The 21,247-nt window shown below is 37.0% G+C and overlaps 1 protein-coding gene across 1 annotated transcript in view; it reads left to right on the top strand.

The window, feature by feature from the left end:
* LOC139149841 (serine/threonine-protein phosphatase 2A 56 kDa regulatory subunit epsilon isoform-like) overlaps positions 1 to 21,247 on the top strand; it is a 76,517-nt gene that overhangs the window by 50,062 nt on the left and 5,208 nt on the right. Inside the window, exons 3-9 of the mRNA XM_070721842.1 lie at positions 2,075 to 2,176; positions 3,816 to 3,908; positions 7,580 to 7,710; positions 15,764 to 15,823; positions 16,207 to 16,315; positions 20,337 to 20,390; positions 21,118 to 21,168. Coding sequence (XP_070577943.1) covers positions 2,075 to 2,176; positions 3,816 to 3,908; positions 7,580 to 7,710; positions 15,764 to 15,823; positions 16,207 to 16,315; positions 20,337 to 20,390; positions 21,118 to 21,168 — 600 coding nt within the window. The remainder of the gene's footprint in view (positions 1 to 2,074; positions 2,177 to 3,815; positions 3,909 to 7,579; positions 7,711 to 15,763; positions 15,824 to 16,206; positions 16,316 to 20,336; positions 20,391 to 21,117; positions 21,169 to 21,247) is intronic.

Here is a 21,247-nt window from a genome sequence, read left to right as displayed (position 1 = left end):
AATCTATTACAGACTACTGAGCTGAAGTTAGGGGTAGGGTACTCACTTTGTGTTTGCTCACTCTGTGAGCACTAGTGTTTGGTACTTAGTTGCGTGGATATCCCCTCATGGCCTCACGTGATATGGGCCTGTTGCATGATCTGCAGAGATGATCATATGCCTCTGAGTCTGAAAACGGTCATTGTGTAAGCCTGTCGGCATTTTCCTTGCATTTTTCTCATTTAATTTTGCAAAATATTGGCGAGTACCTCAATATTTCAAGATAACTCTTTCTTCCCAATCGTTTCCTGGAGTTTCAGAGTCATATGAACGAAAATGAGTGAAAGTTTTAGACAGGAAAATCGGACGTCGGCCATGTTCAATGTTTACAGTACAATCAGAAGTTTATGTGGAGGAATTAACCAACAAACACTGTTCATGATGCCCGCCCTCTAGAGGCAGACCTTCCTATATGTGAAGTACCACATTTGATGCTTGTGGAAAGCTTGACCATACAATGGAGCATTTAAACTTTTAGAAAATGACAAACTGAATAAGAAGGTATTCTGAAAATGTCAAATACTGAGAAAAAATGCGCAAATATTCAAAATAAACAGGTTAACTGACTGGTCAGCTATAAAAAACAATGAAAATGTTTATGATCAAAAGTTTTTGAGATGCGCACATTTTAACAAATACAGAAATTATTAACATCATAAATATAAGACAAAACTATTTTTCAGGATGGGACAGGTTGGAAATGAGGGGTGAGAGACAAAGGCACTCCTATTGCTGCATGTGGATGCAGCCACACCATTTCATTTACAGCATACTTATTCACTGTGTTGTGTTCAAGTTCCATATTGTACTGACTGTCATACAAGGATAACATAAGCAAATCAAATCAAATTAGAAAAGGATCAATGCTGTTGTGTGGATTTTGCTGAACATGGCTGATTTTAATATTTCGCCCTATATATTTGGTATCCAGCAAAGGCATATTTTGATGTAAAGTCAAAATTAACACTACATTGCTGACAATATATGTTACTTTTTTCTATAAATTATAGTATAGTAGTACTTCGAACAGATTAACAATTATCGTAATGCTAACCCATAATTTTACATCACAAAGACTGTAATTCTGCCAATTTTTTTGTTTTTCAGTCATTTTATAAATTTTGCACTGCACAAGATGATTGAACAAATTGCAATGTTTGAATTTGTAAACTCAAAGAATAAAAATCCTTTGGTCACATATCAAATTATTTTTTGAAAAGAAATTTACTCTTAAACACTTTTAGCATATATTCTTTACACGGTCATGTATTTCAAGGAAAATATGCCTATTAAAAACAGTAATTTCTTCACTTTCAATTATTTTCAATACTATGACAATTATCAGCCATGAGGTTATACAAACACAAGACCAGATAAGCGTTTTTCATCATTTCCACATGACTCTTTGGAAAATCCATTAAAAACAGTTAAAAGTGACTTAAAATGATCACTTGGTTACAGATGCCAGGTTGTGTATTTCACATGCACTCAGGTCAGTAGGGAAGTGCGTCATTACTATTTTGGACTGTTAATTCTTATTTCTGAATTATTTAACTTTTTTTCCACATTGAACTATCTTTAGGCAGTTTATACTGTAGCTTAGAATTTTTTTGATTGATGTATTTAATCATCTTTTGGGTTCTTTGGATCCATATCCCACCTCATGCCCCTACATCATCAACCATTTGCCAACAACTCCATGCCAACAACCAATTACCTGACCTGGCCACACATTAGAGAAGGTACAGCGTCATTGACGGTATTTTTTCAGTTATATAGAAATATGAACCTGGTTCAGGAAATAATATCAGATAGTATGGTGTAAACTAACATTTACATTGTAGAATCTTGTGAAGTGACATAGTGATACACTACAGATCTTTTCAGCAATGAAATCTGCCAACCATGATGAGGTCATTCCTTATTGTAATACCTTTGTACTTACCCCTTTGGTATGTTTTCTGTTCTTTACTGTTCCTATTTTGTAAGTATGTCAATATATAAATGGCCTTTATGTTTTGTTCTCTCCACGCAGATTGCTTGTAATATATTTCGGACACTGCCCCCAAGTGATAACCCCGACTTTGACCCTGAGGAAGATGACCCTACGTTAGAAGCTTCATGGCCACATTTACAGGTAAGCCTGAAATTGGCGTCAGTATTTAATCTGTATATTGCAATTTCCCTGCAAAGTGGTCCAAACTCATTGAAAATGATTAGTTTGGGCCAAACTGTAACGCTGAAAACTTGAAGGGAAGGGGCGTTTTGACGTATCATGACCTTGCACATGTTATGCTACATGATATGTATTTACTCTCCTTTTTCAAAATTCTGATATGACAAACTGCTGACACCTGTCGAAAGCAATCCCCTGATAAATTGCAGCGTTGCTTACACAAAACAATTACCTCACAGGCTACAGTGCTTTGATCTCTGCTATAAACCAGGCACCTTCATGTCATGTTTGATATTTCTCTCATAACCTTACAGAAATAATACCCTCTACCTGAGACTCCCTGCATTTGTTTAGAGTCCCTCAGCATTTGCAGTAGCTGCGAAGCATTCATCAATACTCCATCCATTGTTCCAGAAGTGAAACAAAATTATAATTTCATGCTTTGTATTTGTTACAGCCAGTGACTGTGAAATATTCCTTGAACATCAATATTGTTGTGGATTTAAATAAATGAATGAAAAATTATAAATAAATAAATGATAAATAAATAAATGAATAAATGAATGAACAAAGTTTTGGATTTAAATAAATGAATGAAAAATTAATGAATAGATAAATAATAAATAAATGCAAATAGAGGTTACACCACATGCATACCATTTTATTACACCGCAATCGATAATTAAAAAATATCAATAAAAAAATTGGAGGCAATTGCATTTTATCACAAAACCTCAGGAGAAAAACATTCATTATTGTTACTATGCAACCTGCATGCAAAGGTTTATAAATAGCCATGGTGAAGAGTATCGCCTGATGATACTCTATATAAAGCCATCACCAGTGTATGTGACACACTGCTTTCAAGTATTCTTTGTCTGTGCTCCTCATGAACTAAACTGAGGAGATAGCAAAATCCAGACTTTTCTCTAGAGTTATATATTAGAAGGCCTTGTCTCCGTGATAACTTGCATTTTTCGTTAAGGAAGACTTAATATGGATTTTAATACATGCGCTTTGGAAAGAATTGTCAAGTATATCACGTATAACCAGTGGGACGGTGTCGATCGCTATCTCTTTGGGGCAAGAAAAGCAAATCCTTGTATGTCTGAATGTCAAGCTATGTCTCCTTTCAGAAACACAGCCTCTGGGTGTCAGTAAAGATATCACAACATATGATCCCGGTGCATGTAATTTAAGAAAGGATTAAGCTCACAGGGATTTCAGAAAATGTCAGCCTTTAATTTTAGCTGAGTATCAGGTTTCATATGCCGCGTGTAATTTTTGACTGAATTTTTCATATCCATCACCAGGACTTTATATGTAATAAATATGGCAATACACGTGGCGTGTCTTCTGTTGTTGAGATAAAATGTGACTTTCTACCTGGAGTAAGTCATCCGCAAAATTTCACGCTTTCTCTCCCTTTTTCCCTCGTCATTCAATTGAGCCATTAGAAAATACTTTGTACAGACCAAAGTATCCATATTGGGGAGGACAAAGAATTTTAGTATTGGCTCAGGCATAATACCCACAAGCTACCGAATTTGAATAACAAATATGTATTTCTTTTTGTCTCTTTCCCTATTGAATTTTGCAGATTGTGTATGAATTTTTCCTTCGGTTCTTGGAATCACCTGAATTCCAACCTAGCATAGCAAAAAAGTACATTGACCAGAAATTTGTACTTCAGGTGAGTGTGGGCATATCATCTCCTTGTCATTTTGCTGGCTTCCTTCATCACTTTGTTCCATTTCCAGGGCAAGTGCAAGTGTAGAATTATCCTTTGTCAATACCTCCAATTCTGCCTCTGGTACAAAAGATATGGTTTTTCTTTCCATTTATTTATCAACAGAGGCAACCATTTTCCTTAGTAAATTTAGTTTGATTTCCCACTATGTTCAAATTGTGGTTCTTGCCTTAATCTGTACTTTCACCCAAGGGATATAAACTATTTTTTTTGCAAAGTCACCAAATCATGGGATACCGCTACCTCCAAAGCACGCAAAGTATTCAAAACTCTGTCTGCTATAATTTTTTTGCTCACGTGTTCACACACGTGAGCATATGGTTTAGCCATGTCTGTCTGTGTGTGTGTGTGTGTGTGTGTGTCTGTGTGTGTGTCCGTGTGTCTGTATCCCCATTATCTCAAAAACGGCTGAACGTATTTCAGTCAAATTTGGTAGACATCTTCAGAATTCAAATGGCTAGAACTGAAAAGGTTTTGGTGGGCGTGGCTTGCATACTTTTTGTTAATTTGCATAATTAATGATTTTAGAGAAAACAGATATACATTAAAACAACTGCACACAATTTGATGAGATTTGCTACAAATGTTGATCACACCAAGATATATCAGCAGTGGGAACCATTAAGGGGTGACGTGAAAGATAGTTGCTAATTTGCATATTTAATGAACTTTCCTAATTAGGGATATATATCTGATTTGACACGATCAAAATTGACCAAACTTGCTACATGTATTGAAGATACTATGATACAATATTATTGAAAGTCATTTAGCATTTTCTCTTCAGGTAATTCCTAATTTGCATATTTAATGAACTTTCCTAATTAGGGATACATATCTGATTTGACATGATCAAAATTGACCAAACTTGCTACATGTATTGAAGATACTATGATACATGTATTGAAGATACTATGATACAATATTATTGAAAGTCATTTAGCATTTTCTCTTCAGACATTTCCTAATTTGCATATTTAATGAACTTTGCTAATTAGGGATATATATCTGAATTGACTTGACCAAAGTTGACAAAACTTGCTACATGTATTGGAGATATTATAATACAACATTATTGAAAATCATAAACCATTTTTACTTCAGTTAATTCCTAATTTACATATTTGATGAACTTTGCTAATTAGGGGTGTATATCTGAATTGACTGGACCAAAATTTATGAAACTTGCTATATACATTAAAGACACTATGATACAACATTATTGAAAGTCATTTAACAGTTTTACTTCAGCCTATTCAGAATTTGCATATTTAATGAATTTTCCTAATTAGGGATATATATCTGAATTAACTTGATTGTAGTTGTTGAAACTTGCTATATACATCAAAGATACTGTGATATAACATTATTGAAAGTCAAAAGACATATTTTTACTTCAGCCAATTCCTAATTTGCATATTAAATGAATTTTCATAATTTGGGATATTTATCTGTATTGACTTGATGAAACTTGCTATGTACATTAAAGACAGTCATTAAGCATTTTCTCTTCAGCCAATTCCTAATTTGCATATTTAATGAACTTTCCTAATTAGGGATATATATCTGAATCGACTTGACCAAAGTTGACAAAACTTGCTACTTTTATTGCATATACCATGATACAACATTATTGAAAATCATTAAGCATTTTTACTTAAGCCAATTCCTAATTTACATATTTAATGAACTTTGCTTATTAGGGATATATACTGGGATTTACTTGATCAAAGTTGGCAAAACATGCTATGTACATTGATGATTATACCAGGTTAAAACAATATCAAAAGTCATTTCACATTTTCATGTCAGCTCATTTATAATTTGCATGTCTAATGAGCTTTCACAGCTCGGCATATATGGCTTGAAGTACTTGGCCAATGGTAATTACACTTGCTATATAAAGTGGAGATACAATGACAGCAGTCAAAGAACTTTAATATTTTTATTTCAGCTTATTACATATTTGTATACTTCATGAACTAATCGGCAGTGATTATTGTTCATTATGTTGATCATAATATTTTCAATGAAGTTGTAAACATGTGGCAAAGGTTCAATTTTACACAACTGCAATATATAATGAAACACGTGAGCATTTTCAGTTCATATCTGGTTATAATGGGAATTCAATAATTTGTTTTCTGTTTATAAGACAGTTTTTTGTCATACTCCCAAAATTTGTGTTGAATTGCTCAGTGTTGAACTACCAACACAGCCTCTATCAGTGTAATGCCTAGTGTTCTTGATGACTGCTAAATTTTAGTCCAGATCAGAATTCACCTGTAAAACAACACAATGCATTGTCTTTTGCAAGGCTAATGCTCTTTCTTTCAACATCCTCTGTAGAGAAAATTGAGAAAATGTATTTGTTTTATAGAACAAAAATAATGAGAACGATCATAAGAGATACAGCAATTGTGCCCTATAGCCATTGAATTGCTATCAGTTCCATGACTGTAGGGGAATATTTCATTTGTAAAAACAACCGCAAAGCAGTACAGTCCCGTGGCGCCGTTTAAATGTCAAAGAAGTACTCTTGACTGCAGAGTCCAGCTACTTCGAGGAAAAGAACCCCCCTCAGGCCTTAAATGCAGATTTATTGATTTTAAAATGGTTACTTTTGAGACCCAGCAAGCTGCAACTAAATGCCCAAATGTTTTGTTTTGAGACACAGTATGTTGTGGCTGCCCTGCCGGTCGATGATGTTTCCAAAGAAACTCTCCCCAGCATCTCATTGCTAAATGCTGTAATTCTGTATGTTACCATGGTTTCAAGGGTCGCCATGGATACATGAAAGCCAGCGAGAGCCTTATTTCACTCGCTATCTGGACACAAGGAAGTAACTTTCAACGTGCAAAGTTTGATTTGTCTGCGATAACCAGCAAAACGTTTGGCCCATTCAATGAATATTTTATTCTGATTTCAAAGACACCGTCAGAACAGTGTGTCGGTCTCAGGTTGACTAATCTAGATGGCAGCTTGTATACAAAAGATGCGGCAATGCAGAAGAGTATCGTATTTAACTGGGGCCCAAATAATTATATGTATGTGTGACCCAACTGTCCTTCTGTGTGCATCTATTTATCCCCCTGTATGTTATCATGAACATTGATTGGCCAAGGTCAAGTGGTTTTGTGTTTGAAATGTGAAAGGTGACCTTTATATTGCTGTGGGATTTGTGTTTCATGTTTAGGTATCTCTTGAGTCCGTCTTTGATGTGATGCTATATTTAGGAGGCAAATTTCAGGTTTTCATTCTAGGCATGTCCTTTGCACATGATACAATGATAGTATCAACTTATTTGTACCGTCCATCGAAGTGAAAGTTAGACAATTCCAGACACTCTAGGAATTCATGCTTTGACAAATCATGAAATATAACCTATTATTTTTTAAAAACACCATGAATTAATGTTGTTTATCCATGATCCAGCATCTTTGGAAATTTCTGTGTTTTACTGTTTCCGATATGTCATCCATTTTTGTGCAGAGGATGACAAAACTGTGCATGGGGAATTAGCTTTTTCCCTGCGTCTTGTGTCGAGTCGAGCTTTGAATTAAACATTTTTGTTTGTATTAATTCCTGAGTGACTTTCTTTTATCCTGACACAGCTGTTGGAACTGTTTGACAGTGAAGACCCACGTGAGAGAGACTTCTTGAAGACTATCTTACACCGAATCTATGGCAAGTTCTTGGGGCTCAGGGCCTTCATCAGAAAACAAATTAGTAATATTTTTCTAAAGTGAGTACCTGTCGTTGTTTTCTCAAAATTACTGTTCAAGTCACCCTGACAAGTGTGTTGGGACTCGCAGGAGCTGTGAAGTTTCGGCAGTAGGGGGGGGGGGGGGGGGAGGGGGGGGGGATGAGATGGTGAATGAATCAGATGACGTGTTTCCTTTGAGTCAGTTGTTGATCATCCCAAATGAGGATTGGCTGCTGGGCTGCGATGAGCATTGAGAATCAGAATGTCTAGGCAGACATAGGTGTATCAAAGGTGTATCAGTGGTGTATCAATGGTGTATCAATGGTGTATCAATGGTGTCTAGACAGACACAGGTGTATCAATGGTGGTAGTAGCTTGACAACTCAGTGTCTTGACACGTGTCAAATCTTTGACAAAGAGGTATGATCGACTTGAAGATGCTGAAGCTCAGAAGTTGTCTTTTGTCGGTCAAATTGTTATCCAAGTTTCTGAGAATCCATTTGGTAGTGCAGAAGATGGCCAAAACTGCACATGAAGTTTTATATTGGCTCTCCCCCTACAGTGTTCACCTAATTTTGAGTTGAGTTATAAATCAAGTGTTTTGTAGATAGGATGCGTATTACAAGTATGATAGCTCAGAAAAATCCACACTTGTTCATAAATTCTCTAAAATACAGTGAATAAATAGTAAATAATTAAATAGAATAAGACATGGCGTATAGTGTTTGTGATGGAAAAGAAGACAAATAGCTGTTTTCCAGTCACTGCTGAGTGTCCATTTCATCCCTAAGTGCCTCGTAAACGTTTCCGTTTATCACTATCCATTTATCACTGTCTGTTTATCACTGTTTGTTGATCACGGCATCTGTCCTCACAGACTTGGCAGACTGACAGCAAAGCCCAGTAACTTGCACGACACTAAACATTAGGGATTTAAAGGCCCCCACCTGTTGATTTTACAACCCCCCTCCCCCCTTTCTCTGCCTAATCAAGGGTAGAGAATAGCTATTCTTGTGTGTTGACGGAGACAGGTCCAGACAGATGAACCAGTGATTTGGCACTTCTCTGTGGGAGATCACTGTAATGTGATTTGATCATTAGCTCAGATATACTGGTATAGCAAATACTAGAATAGGAGGGCTGTAATGCGACAGGGCGATGAAAAACTTATGAAAGGTGTTCAGTAATTGAGTGGTTTTTATCGCAATGTGCTGGTATCTCTTTCCCTGTTTACTCTATGTGTTTTTTTACTCCAAGGATAGTAAAATTCACTCCCTTGAAATTACAAATGGCCACAGAATTGCTCAAGTTTAAAACCATAAAGGGTATAGAAGATTTTTTTAGTGTAAAATTGTGAAGATAGTGTGATATCGCTGTTATGAATTCATTATTGAATAGGAAACTACATAATCTATCTCCAAGAAAGAAGTCATCACAGCACAATATATGTTAACTTTATGACTGCTCAGGCTTCGTTGATCCCTGTCGTTTTCTGTCTTGAGAGTTATTAAACCAGCGTACAGGGAAATTAAGATGAAAGGTTTATGGTACGATAAGGAGCAAGATCGCAGTTACTTAACCTCGGCACAAGCGAGACAAGGAATCATTCTGAAGGTCCGTGTCTTGCTTTGAGAGAAGCTTATTAGCTTCATTTGAGGCAAGGATCATCAGTTTGATACAGCTCTTATTGATCTGAACTCCTTGACGTACGTGATGAGTTTATGAAGCCTTACCGTAATTCAACCACTTGACAAGGTCCTTCAAAACCGAGGCAAGAAACACACAGGGATCTCTGCTTGCCTTCTCTCACTGTTTCCGTAGGATACCTTGCTGTGTTCCGACCTTGCGTGAGTTACATGTCTATCACATCTGCCTGTTTTCATGTTTAATTATAATCCCAGTTTCAATCTAGATTCAAGAAAAATCCACAGATTTAGCAGGGTTGATGGTACGGTGCATGCATTGCAGTAGTATTCTTGGAATATTTTCAACTCCCTGACGAGACAGACAGAGAAGCATAGTATTTATTATGGCTCTGTTCATTTTTACCTTGGATTCACATCATTGTAAAATGTTGACCGCTCTTCCATTTTTGCCTGCACAGTCTCATAAATCATCCACAGTAATTTGACAAAATAAATTTGTTCAGTAAAAGGCATGATATTTTAATGACTTTGCCTCGCTTACAACAGATTTCAAGGTGTTTTGCACCTTTTGCTCCATGTTCACACTTCGGCAAATTAAAGTTCATTCAGGCGATCGCCCCGGCGTATTTGCAGAACCCTTGAGCTATTTTGCTGGGGTATATTGACGACATCGCTGAGCGGTTAAAGCATAAGTTCACTACATCACCTAATTATACGCTGTATTTGCTTTGTAGAGGAGTCTGTGCAGCTGGTTACAACGCAACAAAGATAAAAACCGCCTATTACTATTGCATTTCCCACCTCAAATCCGCATAAGGAAAAAAACTCTGCATCAACATGACATCGCTGACATCTCTTGCCAAATCCTGGAAATCTAGAAATTGCCATATAGTATGATGTGCAATGTGACCAGTTTTATGCATAGCAGATCTTATGATTTCGGAAACCATCATGACATCTCTGAACTAAACATAACTACACTGTTTGTGCAAAACTTACAATCATAGAGAAAGTGGTATTTGTTGATTGCCGCATGGAATAATTCTGTAATCAATAATTTGCAAAATTATATTCTATATTCATATACCCTTTTTCTCAGTGTCCTTTCCCCTTGTGAACCCTGTGAAAGTGGAGGGTTAGGGGTGTGTAAACCACAGCATATTGTTATACCTCACAGTCGTATCATTCGATTATCATGATTGGCTTAGATTTAGTCACATGGCACATTCAAGGTGATAAATCATGATTTGGGAGACTCTTGCCCTCTCTTGAGGAGGTGATCTTGACCGCTGAGGAGGTACCTGAGCTTTGTGCACATTGTTTCTGCATCTTGTGAGGTGATCTTGACAGTTGCAAACATACCGGGTTTAATGCACATCTTTTCTGCACACAACAAATTGTCATGCACTGGCAGTGATAGCCTAGAAAACAGCATGCATACGTGTCCAATCCCCGGATATACAAGTCAGCACACAACTCCAGTTGAATTAGACGAGATAATAGTGATTAAAGTGTGAGTAGCTATGATATTATCTGTAAGTTTGAACACAAAAGGTTTTTGTTTGTTGTAATAGAATTACTAACAAATGATAGCTCGGTCATGATCATGATTTGTTGCCTGCCTAAGGGATGGTGCTTATGATACCAATAGTGATGATACTCTCGCAAAAAAAATTATTCTTCAAATATTGTATGTAGGTCACCAGGAGGTCAGAGTTCAAAGTGTCAAAACCACGCGCATGCATCAGAATAAAAACTTTGTTCTGAGTGCACAACAGAACATCAACTGATGTAGAGTCCGGATTCCTCCAATGCTGTCAGCTGGTGCTTTTGTATTAAATGACAACTTGATTAAAGTTCCAAGACAAGAAATCGACCTTTATAATCAAACAATTCTTTAGTGGTTAAGAAGCTCAGAACCCCCGTAAATTATATATTTTCCAAAAGCCTAGATATAGGGAAACTTTTTGGTAACAACAGTGTTACCATTATTTCATAACTATATCACGTGACAGGTAATTTGCATGACCTTTCAAAAATCTGTTTTCCCAATGTTTTGTCTCAATTTTTCCAAAAATCTGACTCAAACTTTCTTGAATGCAAGCTGTCACAACGCTCTTCCAAAGGGTGTTTCAGATTTTTTAGCTCCCATAGCCATGGGTATATATGGCAATGGAAGCTATTCTTATAGGCTAGGGAACTGTCTGTATGTATGTATGTCTGTATGTCTGTGTGTCTGTATGTCTGTATGTCTGTCCGTCAACATCAAAAACTCCAAAACCGCTGCACATTTCATCTTGATATTTGGTGTGTATATGGATGATGGGCTGTAGATGAGATTTTGTTCAAATGAAGTTGTCATTGCCAAAATATGCAAATTAAGTGAAAAAATGTAAAAACAGTCAAAATTGAAAAAACTCAATAACCACTGAGCAGATTACATGAAAAATTAGCATGTAAGTACTTTGGGCTGACATGAAATGATTGTGCACATCTTGGGTCAGTATCTTGGACTTGCTATTTTTCATGAATTTTTTTGTAATTTTCTCCCATTTTTGGTCAAAAAATCTCCTGCTCTGAAACCACAAGTCCGATTGATTTGAAACTTGGTATGGAAGTGCATAGGAGTGACCTTTCCCAAATTTGGGCAAATCGTGGTGAAATTTGCATATTTTTAGTTTACACGTCCATAGACTCCCATGTATAAGGCAGATCTCCATAGACTCCCATGTATAAGGCCACGAAAAATAAAAATTTAGTTTCTCATCGTATTCATATTGCAAAAAGGATGCAGTGACACAATTTTTAGTCCCCTAGGATGAAGTCCAGTGAGCTTATAGATTGGGTCATGTCCGTCTGTTCGTCTATCCCTGAGTCCATCCGTTCACGCAGATATCTTGGATATTTTGACAAAATTTCATGTGACCTTAATGACCTTTGACCTCAAATATACATATTTGTCCATAACTCAGTAACCACAAGTGCTACCATACTTCATATATGGTATGATGGGACAGCTTATGACACCACATATTGTACCTCATTAATTATGCACATATCTAATTTTGAGCGAGCCAATAGAGCTAGAGGTCTGATTTTTGGTATATAGGGATAACTTAGCAATACAATTTTTTTGACAAAATGTCACGTGACCTCGGTGACCTTTGACCTCAAATATACATATTTGTCCAAAACTCAGTAACCACAAGTGCTACAGCCTTCATGTATGGTATGATGGAACACCTTATGACGCCACATATTGTACCTCATTAATTATGTGCATATCTAATTTTGAGCGAGCCAATAGAGCTAGAGGTCTGATTTTTGGTATATAGGGATAACTTAGCAATACAATTTTTTTGACAAAATGTCACGTGACCTCGGTGACCTTTGACCTCAAATATACATATTTGTCCATAACTCAGTAACCACAAGTGCTACACCCTTCATGTATGGTATGATGGGACACCTTATGACGCCACATGTTGTACCTCATTAATTATGCACATATCTAATTTTGAGCGAGCCAATAGAGCTAGAGGTCTGATTTTTGGTATATAGGGATAACTTAGCAAAACAATTTTTTTGACAAAATATCACGTGACCTCGGTGACCTTTGACCTCAAATATACATATTTTTCCATAACTCGGTAACCACAAGTGCTACACCCTTCATGTTTGGTATGTTTGGACACCTTATGACGCCACATACTGTACCTCAATAATTATGCACATATCTCATTCTGAGCGAGCCGATAGAGCTGGATGTCTGATTTTTGGTATATAGGGATATAACTATAGGAGAGAAATTTTTTGACCAAATGTCATGTGACCTCGATGACCTTTTACCTAAAATATATGTTTATGTCAATAAATAAGTAACCATAAGTGCTATGTCCTTTGTATTTAGTAGGATGGGAGACCTTATGACAACACACGCTTTACCTCATTAATTATGTACACATCTAATTCTGGGCAAGCGAATAGAGCTAGAGATCTGATTTTTTGGCATATAGGGATTAATTAGCAATATAATTTTTTTTTTCAAAATGTCATGTGACCTCGATGACCTTTGACCTTGATTATACATATATATGCATATTTCAGTAACCACAAGTTCTATACCCTCCAATTTTGATAGGATATTAGACCTTAAGATGTCACATCTTGTACCTCATTTATAATGCGCATATGTATTTCTTGGCTGGCCAATACTGCTAGAGGTCTGATCTTTTTTCCCGATTTAGAACCATAACTTAGACATGCCTCATGTGTTTCAAATTGGGAACAACGACATAGACCTATGTGCCCATAGATCTCAACATATACACTCCAGTGATACTTCTTTTTGGCATATAGGGATTAATTAGCAATATAATTTTTTTGTTCAAAATGTCATGTGACCTCGATGACCTTTGACCTTGATTATACATATATATGCATATTTCAATAACCACAAGTTCTATACCCTCCAATTTTGATAGGATATTAGACCTTAAGATGTCACATCTTGTACTCATTTATAATGCGCATATGTATTTCTTGGCTGGCCAATACTGCTAGAGGTCTGATCTTTTTCCCGATTTAGAACCATAACTTAGACATGCCTCATGTGTTTCAAATTGGGAACAACGACATAGACCTATGTGCCCATAGATCTCAACATATACACTCCAGTGATACTTCTTAATGACCACATTTTCCTGCCCATCAAGACTAATACTCCTATTACAAGTGGGGACTATGTCATTGTAAATGACTTGTTGAGTTAATGGTTGTATCACAGTATTCGATATATCTAATTCTGTATTTTTTCCATTTTATATTCTGAATAATTACATTAAACATATTTCACTGTCTCCAGTACATTTCATTTAAGTATTTTCACTTCATGCACTTTATCCCTTTCACACATGTTCAAATATCTGACCAGAGAACAAACACTAAATAGTCCAGGATGGGAGCTACAGTGTCATTGACGCTATTTTTATATCTTGCTTAGTTTTTTTTGAGCACAATTTAAAGAAATCGACTGGCATTAAATTAACCGCTCTGGAAGTTTTTCTGGCATAAAAATTGTTTTAGAAGGTTTAAAAAAATTCTGAGACACACTTTAGAAGATCGCTATGACAGCTTGCACTCACAAAAATTTCAGCGTTATTATTCAAAGCATTGAAACAAAACATAGGGAAAACCGATTTTTGAAAGGTTATGCACATTACCTGTCACGTGATAGTTATGCAAACAGCGGTGACACTATGGTAACCAAAATGTTCCCCTATATCTAGGCTTTCCGAAAATATATAATTTACGGGGGTTTTGAGCTTATTAATCACTAGAGAATAGTTAGCTTAAAAAGGTCAATTTCTTATCTTGGAACCTGAAGCTACATAGTTCTATGGCATCTCTGTGTTAGCTTTGTTGAAAAATATAACAATTTGGGCTATTTGTCTTAATCTGATAAAATACAAGTACAAACATCTGTTGTGTTTCTGTAAGCCGGTATTTGTCACTTATCCAGGGTATGTGAAATTGAAATCTTTTGCTACTGAAATCATAGACCCCAGAAAAAGAGGGCTTTTACTGAAAGACTGACTAGGTCTGTACTATAATCGAGCTTGCAGTCCATTCTGCCGACGGGAGTATGCTGTTTTGTCTACAGTTACATGTTGCTTCTTGTAGACATGGCATTTGCACAGGTGCAGTAGTTTGAGTATGCACTTGCATGGGTCCTGGGTTGTGCTGACACGGCAGATTTCTCCATTCCATGATCAAAAGGAAATGGAGATCAGATCTGTCCAAATCAAGTACAGCATGGAGTACCAGGGGTTTGGGGTATGGTGGGGGTGGGGGGTGGGGTTGTATTCTGTGAAGGCAACCGAGATGGACGAGCAAGCTATTATGTGAAATGAAAACACGATTGCAATTATGTATTCAAGCTTTGAATAATTAAAATTGAAATTTATTTAAAGTGTGATTTACTGTCCTCCAGGTAAATACAAAGTATATTTGTAACATTATGTGCATGTACCTACTTTAAGAATCAGATACTTCTCAGTTTTTTTTCACATGTTGAGAAGCATGTAGTAAGGAAATGTTGCTTCAGGCCCAAAGCCTGTTGAAAACACTTCGTTTACTTTTCCTAGAAAGCCATTGATCTGTGCCCAGAACGTGCAGCAATTGATGAGAGAAACGTGAGCCCAAAGCGTGTGTGTGAAGGAATGGATAGTGTGACATAAATATGAAAAAACACTGAGGAAATGTCACAGTGTCCTTCAGGCTGTCATGTTTTATTCAGTAGAAGCTCTTGGATAAGTGAAGTCAACGTAAAAGTCACAACTTCATGAAAACTGACACTCTGAGTGCAATAACTCCCGACCATGTTACTCGATCCCCCAAACTGATTTTGTTTCCATTTTTTTTTCTTTCTTTTTTTTCTCCTTCAGGTTTATATATGAGACAGAGCATTTCAATGGGGTTGGGGAACTCCTAGAGATTCTGGGAAGGTAAGTGTGTGTCCTACAACAAGTAATAGTAAAGTTTTTCATTTTATATCCTGCTTTATAACTCTCTGTTAGTGGTTCCTTGATACGGCAGCAAACAGACTTGTATTTTAGTTTGATCAAAGAAAATACTTTTACAAGAGTACTGTCCGTGTGATGAAAAGTGTTCATATCCTAGCACAGTGATTTGAAACATTTCTAGGGCTGTTATTCAGAGATCTTGATCTCTTCCATAAAGATTCTCTTTTGAATGACTCTGTGGAACCACAGTATGGGAAAAATACAATGCAGATTTTTATTACATTGCTGATATGCAAAATCTGTAATCCGGTAGCCATTTTCTAAGTCAGGTAAATACGACAGTGTTCATTTTTTGTCTCTTTCAGTATCATTAATGGTTTTGCCCTGCCGTTGAAGGCAGAACACAAACAGTTCTTAATCAAAGTACTGATTCCGCTACACAAAGTCAAGTGTCTGAGTCTCTACCATGCACAGGTGAGCTTTCCCTGGTGTGTGTGTGTGTTTGTGTGTGTGTGTGTAATTGTGTGTGTCTGTTTGTGTCTGTTTGTGTCTGTGTGTGTGTCTGTGTGTGCATGTGCGTGTGAAGTCTTTACAAATAACTGCTTTGTATTGCTCTGTTAGTTGAGTTATAACATAGCATATATCTGGAAAATTAAAAAAAAATAACTCCTGCTCATATTTTGCTCAGGGAAATTATAGTCTCTTTCAAGAAGTACAAATTTGGAATAATTAGTAACAATTTTGAACTACAAATTTTCTGATATTTTATGTAAGATTCAAAATTGCTACCATTCTATGTATTACATATGTGAGGAAAAAAATTACATTTTAGGGTAACTCAACAGCAAGACAGTGAGAAAGTAATTTTCCATGCAGCTTTTGAATGAGTCCACACAAGCTCTGTGTCAGAGAAGATTGGTAATTTTTTTATTAGAGTCCAACAATCCCCGGCCGCCTGAGGCGCATTTTACCTCATCTATAGGTGCACACTGTCGTACACTCTGCCCATGTGAATCGCCCGGCATGTTTTCTGTGTTCATGGTGAGCTTGATGCAGTCCTAGATTCGGATGTAGTGTAATCTTTCTTTCAATCAAGCAAGGCCTTGAGGCATTAGCCGTGCTGGGTGTTTTCAGTCAGACCAGGTGTAAGCTATCAGTATACAACGTTACACTGAAGAGATAACCATCTTTTCAATATACTTCTGTCAATCGGTCTCAGACATCAATTATTTATGTGCCTGCTTTCTTTGAGACATGACCTCAACAAAAAAAAGCTTTGTGAAACCCGTATGGCGCCAAGTTATGGGGTGTCAGCCTGTGAGGGTTATATATGGAGTGATACATGAAGCAGGGTAGGGATCTGTGTTAAAGACAACCAACAGGTTGCAGTGAAGTGACTTTTAATCAGTTTTGGAAGTAAAGATATAGGTACCGCTACAAAATATCCTAAAAAATAGAATATCAGGGCTCACTACTTAATATGAAAAATAAAAAAAGCAAATAACAAAATTGAGCTGTTACCTTTTACTGTTCTATTCCATCAGTGTATTCAGTTTATTGACTCGGCAACAGTTAACCCCGCGGGGTAAATGCACTTAGATGGCCTCATTTCATGTTTCTAGTTTCTCCATCGACAAGTAATAAAGCAAGCACAAAAAAAAATTTGCAGCAGTGTGACGTCGAGAATCATTACTAGTGATTAGCCCAGCAATTACTCCGCGGCACGAGTGCCGTCGAGTTTGTTGCAGATTTCGTCATTGAAATGAATCGCTTGGTTCTGATCTAAATGGACCACAGCGAAATTTTAGCTCCATGAGAGCTGCAGCCAGCATTTGTGATGTCAAGTATTTTTCACACGTATTACTCCATGGTGGGTGTCACTGGGGTGATGTCTAGACTGCTGAGAAAAATTATTCTGGGGAAATAACCATTACCTGGAATTTATTTTAACTGCTTGAAGGAAGTGATACCCGTGGTTGTATCTGCTACTCTAACATGGATGAAAGATAATTAAGTGCACAATCACAAGACAGTCTTTAAATGTGATTATCGGTGTTTATTTAAGAATGTTTGAAAATGAGTCAGGTTGTAGTTGTTGATGGCTATAACCACATCGAATACTCTGACTTTGTGCAGTGTAATTTTAGGTGTGAAACCAGAAATGGCCAAAGAAAAGTGATTTACGGTATTCTGTCTGATGGATTTGTGTTCTATCAAATGTGCATGACATGAGCCATGTGAAACACAGATGTCACGTCATCTACAGTCAGGGAGTTGCAAATGTCACGTTTATGATATACTGGTTTTGGATATCGTGTTATCGAAAAATCACCGAGGGGGGAGACTGTGTGGAAAACAAGTTTCAAAATTGAAGAGAAGGATAATGACAGCATAATTCCATCAAGCAAATCACATTAAATGCAGCGTATGATTTGATGACACGTCTCATTACAGCCCTGTGTTGATTTATCTTATGTCTCATTGATTGGTAGCTGCCACCAGCTTGCCACCGAACGACCGACCAGTGAAAAGAGTACATTTCCCCTGGGTGTAATGATTGCAGAAATTTCACATCTTGCTCTGTTAACCTTTGTTCACAACAGGTGTAAAATTTTTCAGACTGTCTTCGCAGTCTCATCAAAGTGTCAGTGCTGCGGAAAGACAATAAAACGGTTGACTTTCAGAATCTGATGTAATTTCAAAACTCAATCAAGATGCAAAAACTGCGTTTCCTGAATCTTTTATTTTTACTTTTACATTCAAAAATAAAATCGTTGCTTGGAGGCGCATGACAAAAATGTCATCATCAACCCTTTCCATTTTTGACGAAAAAATGCTGGGACGACTTGCAGATCACTCTTAACCTCCAGCTTTGACCCCTTGTTGACAAGGAAACCTGTATTTAGACAATTACCATAGTCTCCTCTTGCATTTCAAAGTCCAGGCATAGTACAGACAAGTCATCACATCAAAACATGGCTGCTAAGAGATTTTTATTCTCATACAAATACATCATGAATAGGTCTTCAAAGGTTTTTCATCTGTGTGTGTTTTTAGTCCCCACGGACACCGTCCGGGGGGACTTATAGGTTTGGTCATGTCCGTGCGTGTGTGCGTCCGTGCGTGCGTGCGTGCGTGTGTGCGTGCGTCCGTCCGTTCACGCAGATATCTCAGAGATGCAAGAAGCGATTTCATTCAAACTTTGTACAAGGATTACTTCATATGTCATACAGATGCACGTCGATTTGTTTTGTGATACGATCCAATATGGCCGCCAGGCGGCCATTTTATTACGATTTTTTCATGTACAGAGTCATAACTCAGACATGTTTCAACCGATTTTATTCAAAGTTGGTACAAGGACATTGACCAATGTCATAGATATGCGCGTCGATTTGTTTTGTGATACGATCCAATATGGCTGCCAGGCGGCCATTTTATTACGATTTTTTCATGTACAGAGCCATAACTCAGACATGTTTCAACCGATTTTATTCAAAGTTGGTACAAGGACATTGACCAATGTCATAGATATGCACGTCATTTTGTTTTGTGATACGATCCAATATGGCCGCCAGGCGGCCATTTTATTACGATTTTTTCATGTACAGAGCCAGATCTCAGACATGTTGCAACCGATTTTATTCAAAGTTGGTACAAGGACATTGACCAATGTCATAGATATGCACGTCATTTTGTTTGTGATACGATCCAATATGGCTGCCAGGCGGCCATTTTATTACGATTTTTTCATGTACAGAGCCATAACTCAGACATGTTTCAACTGATTTTATTCAAAGTTGGTACAAGGACATTGACCAATGTCATAGATATGCATGTCGATTTGTTTTGTGATACGATCCAATATGGCCGCCAGGCGGCCATTTTATTACAATATTTTCATATACAGTGCCATAACTCAGACATGTTTTAACCGATTTTATTCAAAGTTGGTACAAGGACATTGACCTATGTCTTACATATGTACATTAATTTGTTATGTGATACGATCCAATATGGCCGCTAGGCAGCCATTTTATTACGATATTTTCATGTACAGAGCAATAACTCAGACATGTTTCAACGGATTTTATTCAAAGTTGGTACAAGGAGATTGACTAATGTCATACATATGCATGTCAATTTGTTATGTGATACGATCCAATATGGCTGCGTTGCGGCCATTTTATTACGATTTTTTCCTGTCGAGGGCCATAATACTCTAAGGCATATCTTAACCGATTTTATTCAAAGTTGGTACAAGGACATTAACCTATGTCATACATATGTATGTCAATTTGTTTCTTGATATGATCCAATATGGCTGCATGGCAGCCATTTTGTTACAATTTTTTCGTGTCCTTAGCCAAAACTTGGGCATGTCTCAATTAATGAAGAGGACTCTATCCTCTTAGGACATGTAATCAAAGTACCCATTAACAAGTGGGGACTGTGTCATCAACGATGACTTGTTCTTTTTTCTTCCCTTCAACAGCTTGCATACTGCGTGGTCCAGTTTCTAGAAAAGGATTCGTCATTAACAGAGCCAGTAAGTTGTATTGTATTTTGTGTCAAGTCGAGGTAGATGAGATTCAGGCTTGGGTTTATGAATAATTTCCTACAAGCTGTTGCAAAGGGGATGACCATCCAGTGTAGGTGTTTTTGTTCATAAGACTGAAAAAAACTTGGCCTGCACTGAACACTTTCACAAATCAACATAATCCTAAGGGGTCCAAGTGCTTTCACAAATCAACATAATCCTAAGGGGTCCAAGTGCTTTCACAAAACTTTTTTGAGACCCCACAAGAAAACCTGATTATTTTCATATGTCATATCGGGCCTAGTATTCCTCAGGTACATCGTCTTGTATCCTGTTTAATGCCAGCTTATTGTGAAAAGAAACTTCACCGTTTTTCCAGATCTCTTGAGATTTTTTCAGTTATTGAAAAGGAACAATACACACAGTTCTCAGCCTTCCTGAGATTTTTTCCATGTCAGTATGAAAATCAAGCTCGTCCCAGGCAAGAAGGACTAGACAGCTGTAGGAACTTAGCAGTATCATTCATGTGTGTATTTGTAAAGCAAAACACTCATGACAGTATGAAATATGCTACACAGTGCCATGTCGTTTAGTAGTATATTAGTCTGAGCTGTATAAAACACATTCTCAATGTATAGACCAGTGGTGTACACTTTGCCAATTTGCCCTAGCATGGGTGTTATACTTCTAAGTTTTCTCCCCGAGAAATTAACAGTCTTTATTCCTTAATTTCCAGGTTGTGAAGGGGTTGCTAAAATTCTGGCCTAAAACATGTAGTCAAAAAGAGGTAAGTGCTTATTCAGGCAGAGCTCCATTTTCACAGTGAGGAAAAATTCTCCTTTTCTTTCAGTGTGTGGGTTTAAGTA

The sequence above is a fragment of the Ptychodera flava genome, chromosome 14 (assembly GCF_041260155.1).
Source record: "Ptychodera flava strain L36383 chromosome 14, AS_Pfla_20210202, whole genome shotgun sequence".
Classification (NCBI taxonomy): domain Eukaryota; kingdom Metazoa; phylum Hemichordata; class Enteropneusta; family Ptychoderidae; genus Ptychodera; species Ptychodera flava.
The sequence above is the reverse complement of the archived record's forward strand: the minus strand, read 5'-3'. Positions and strand labels throughout refer to the sequence as shown.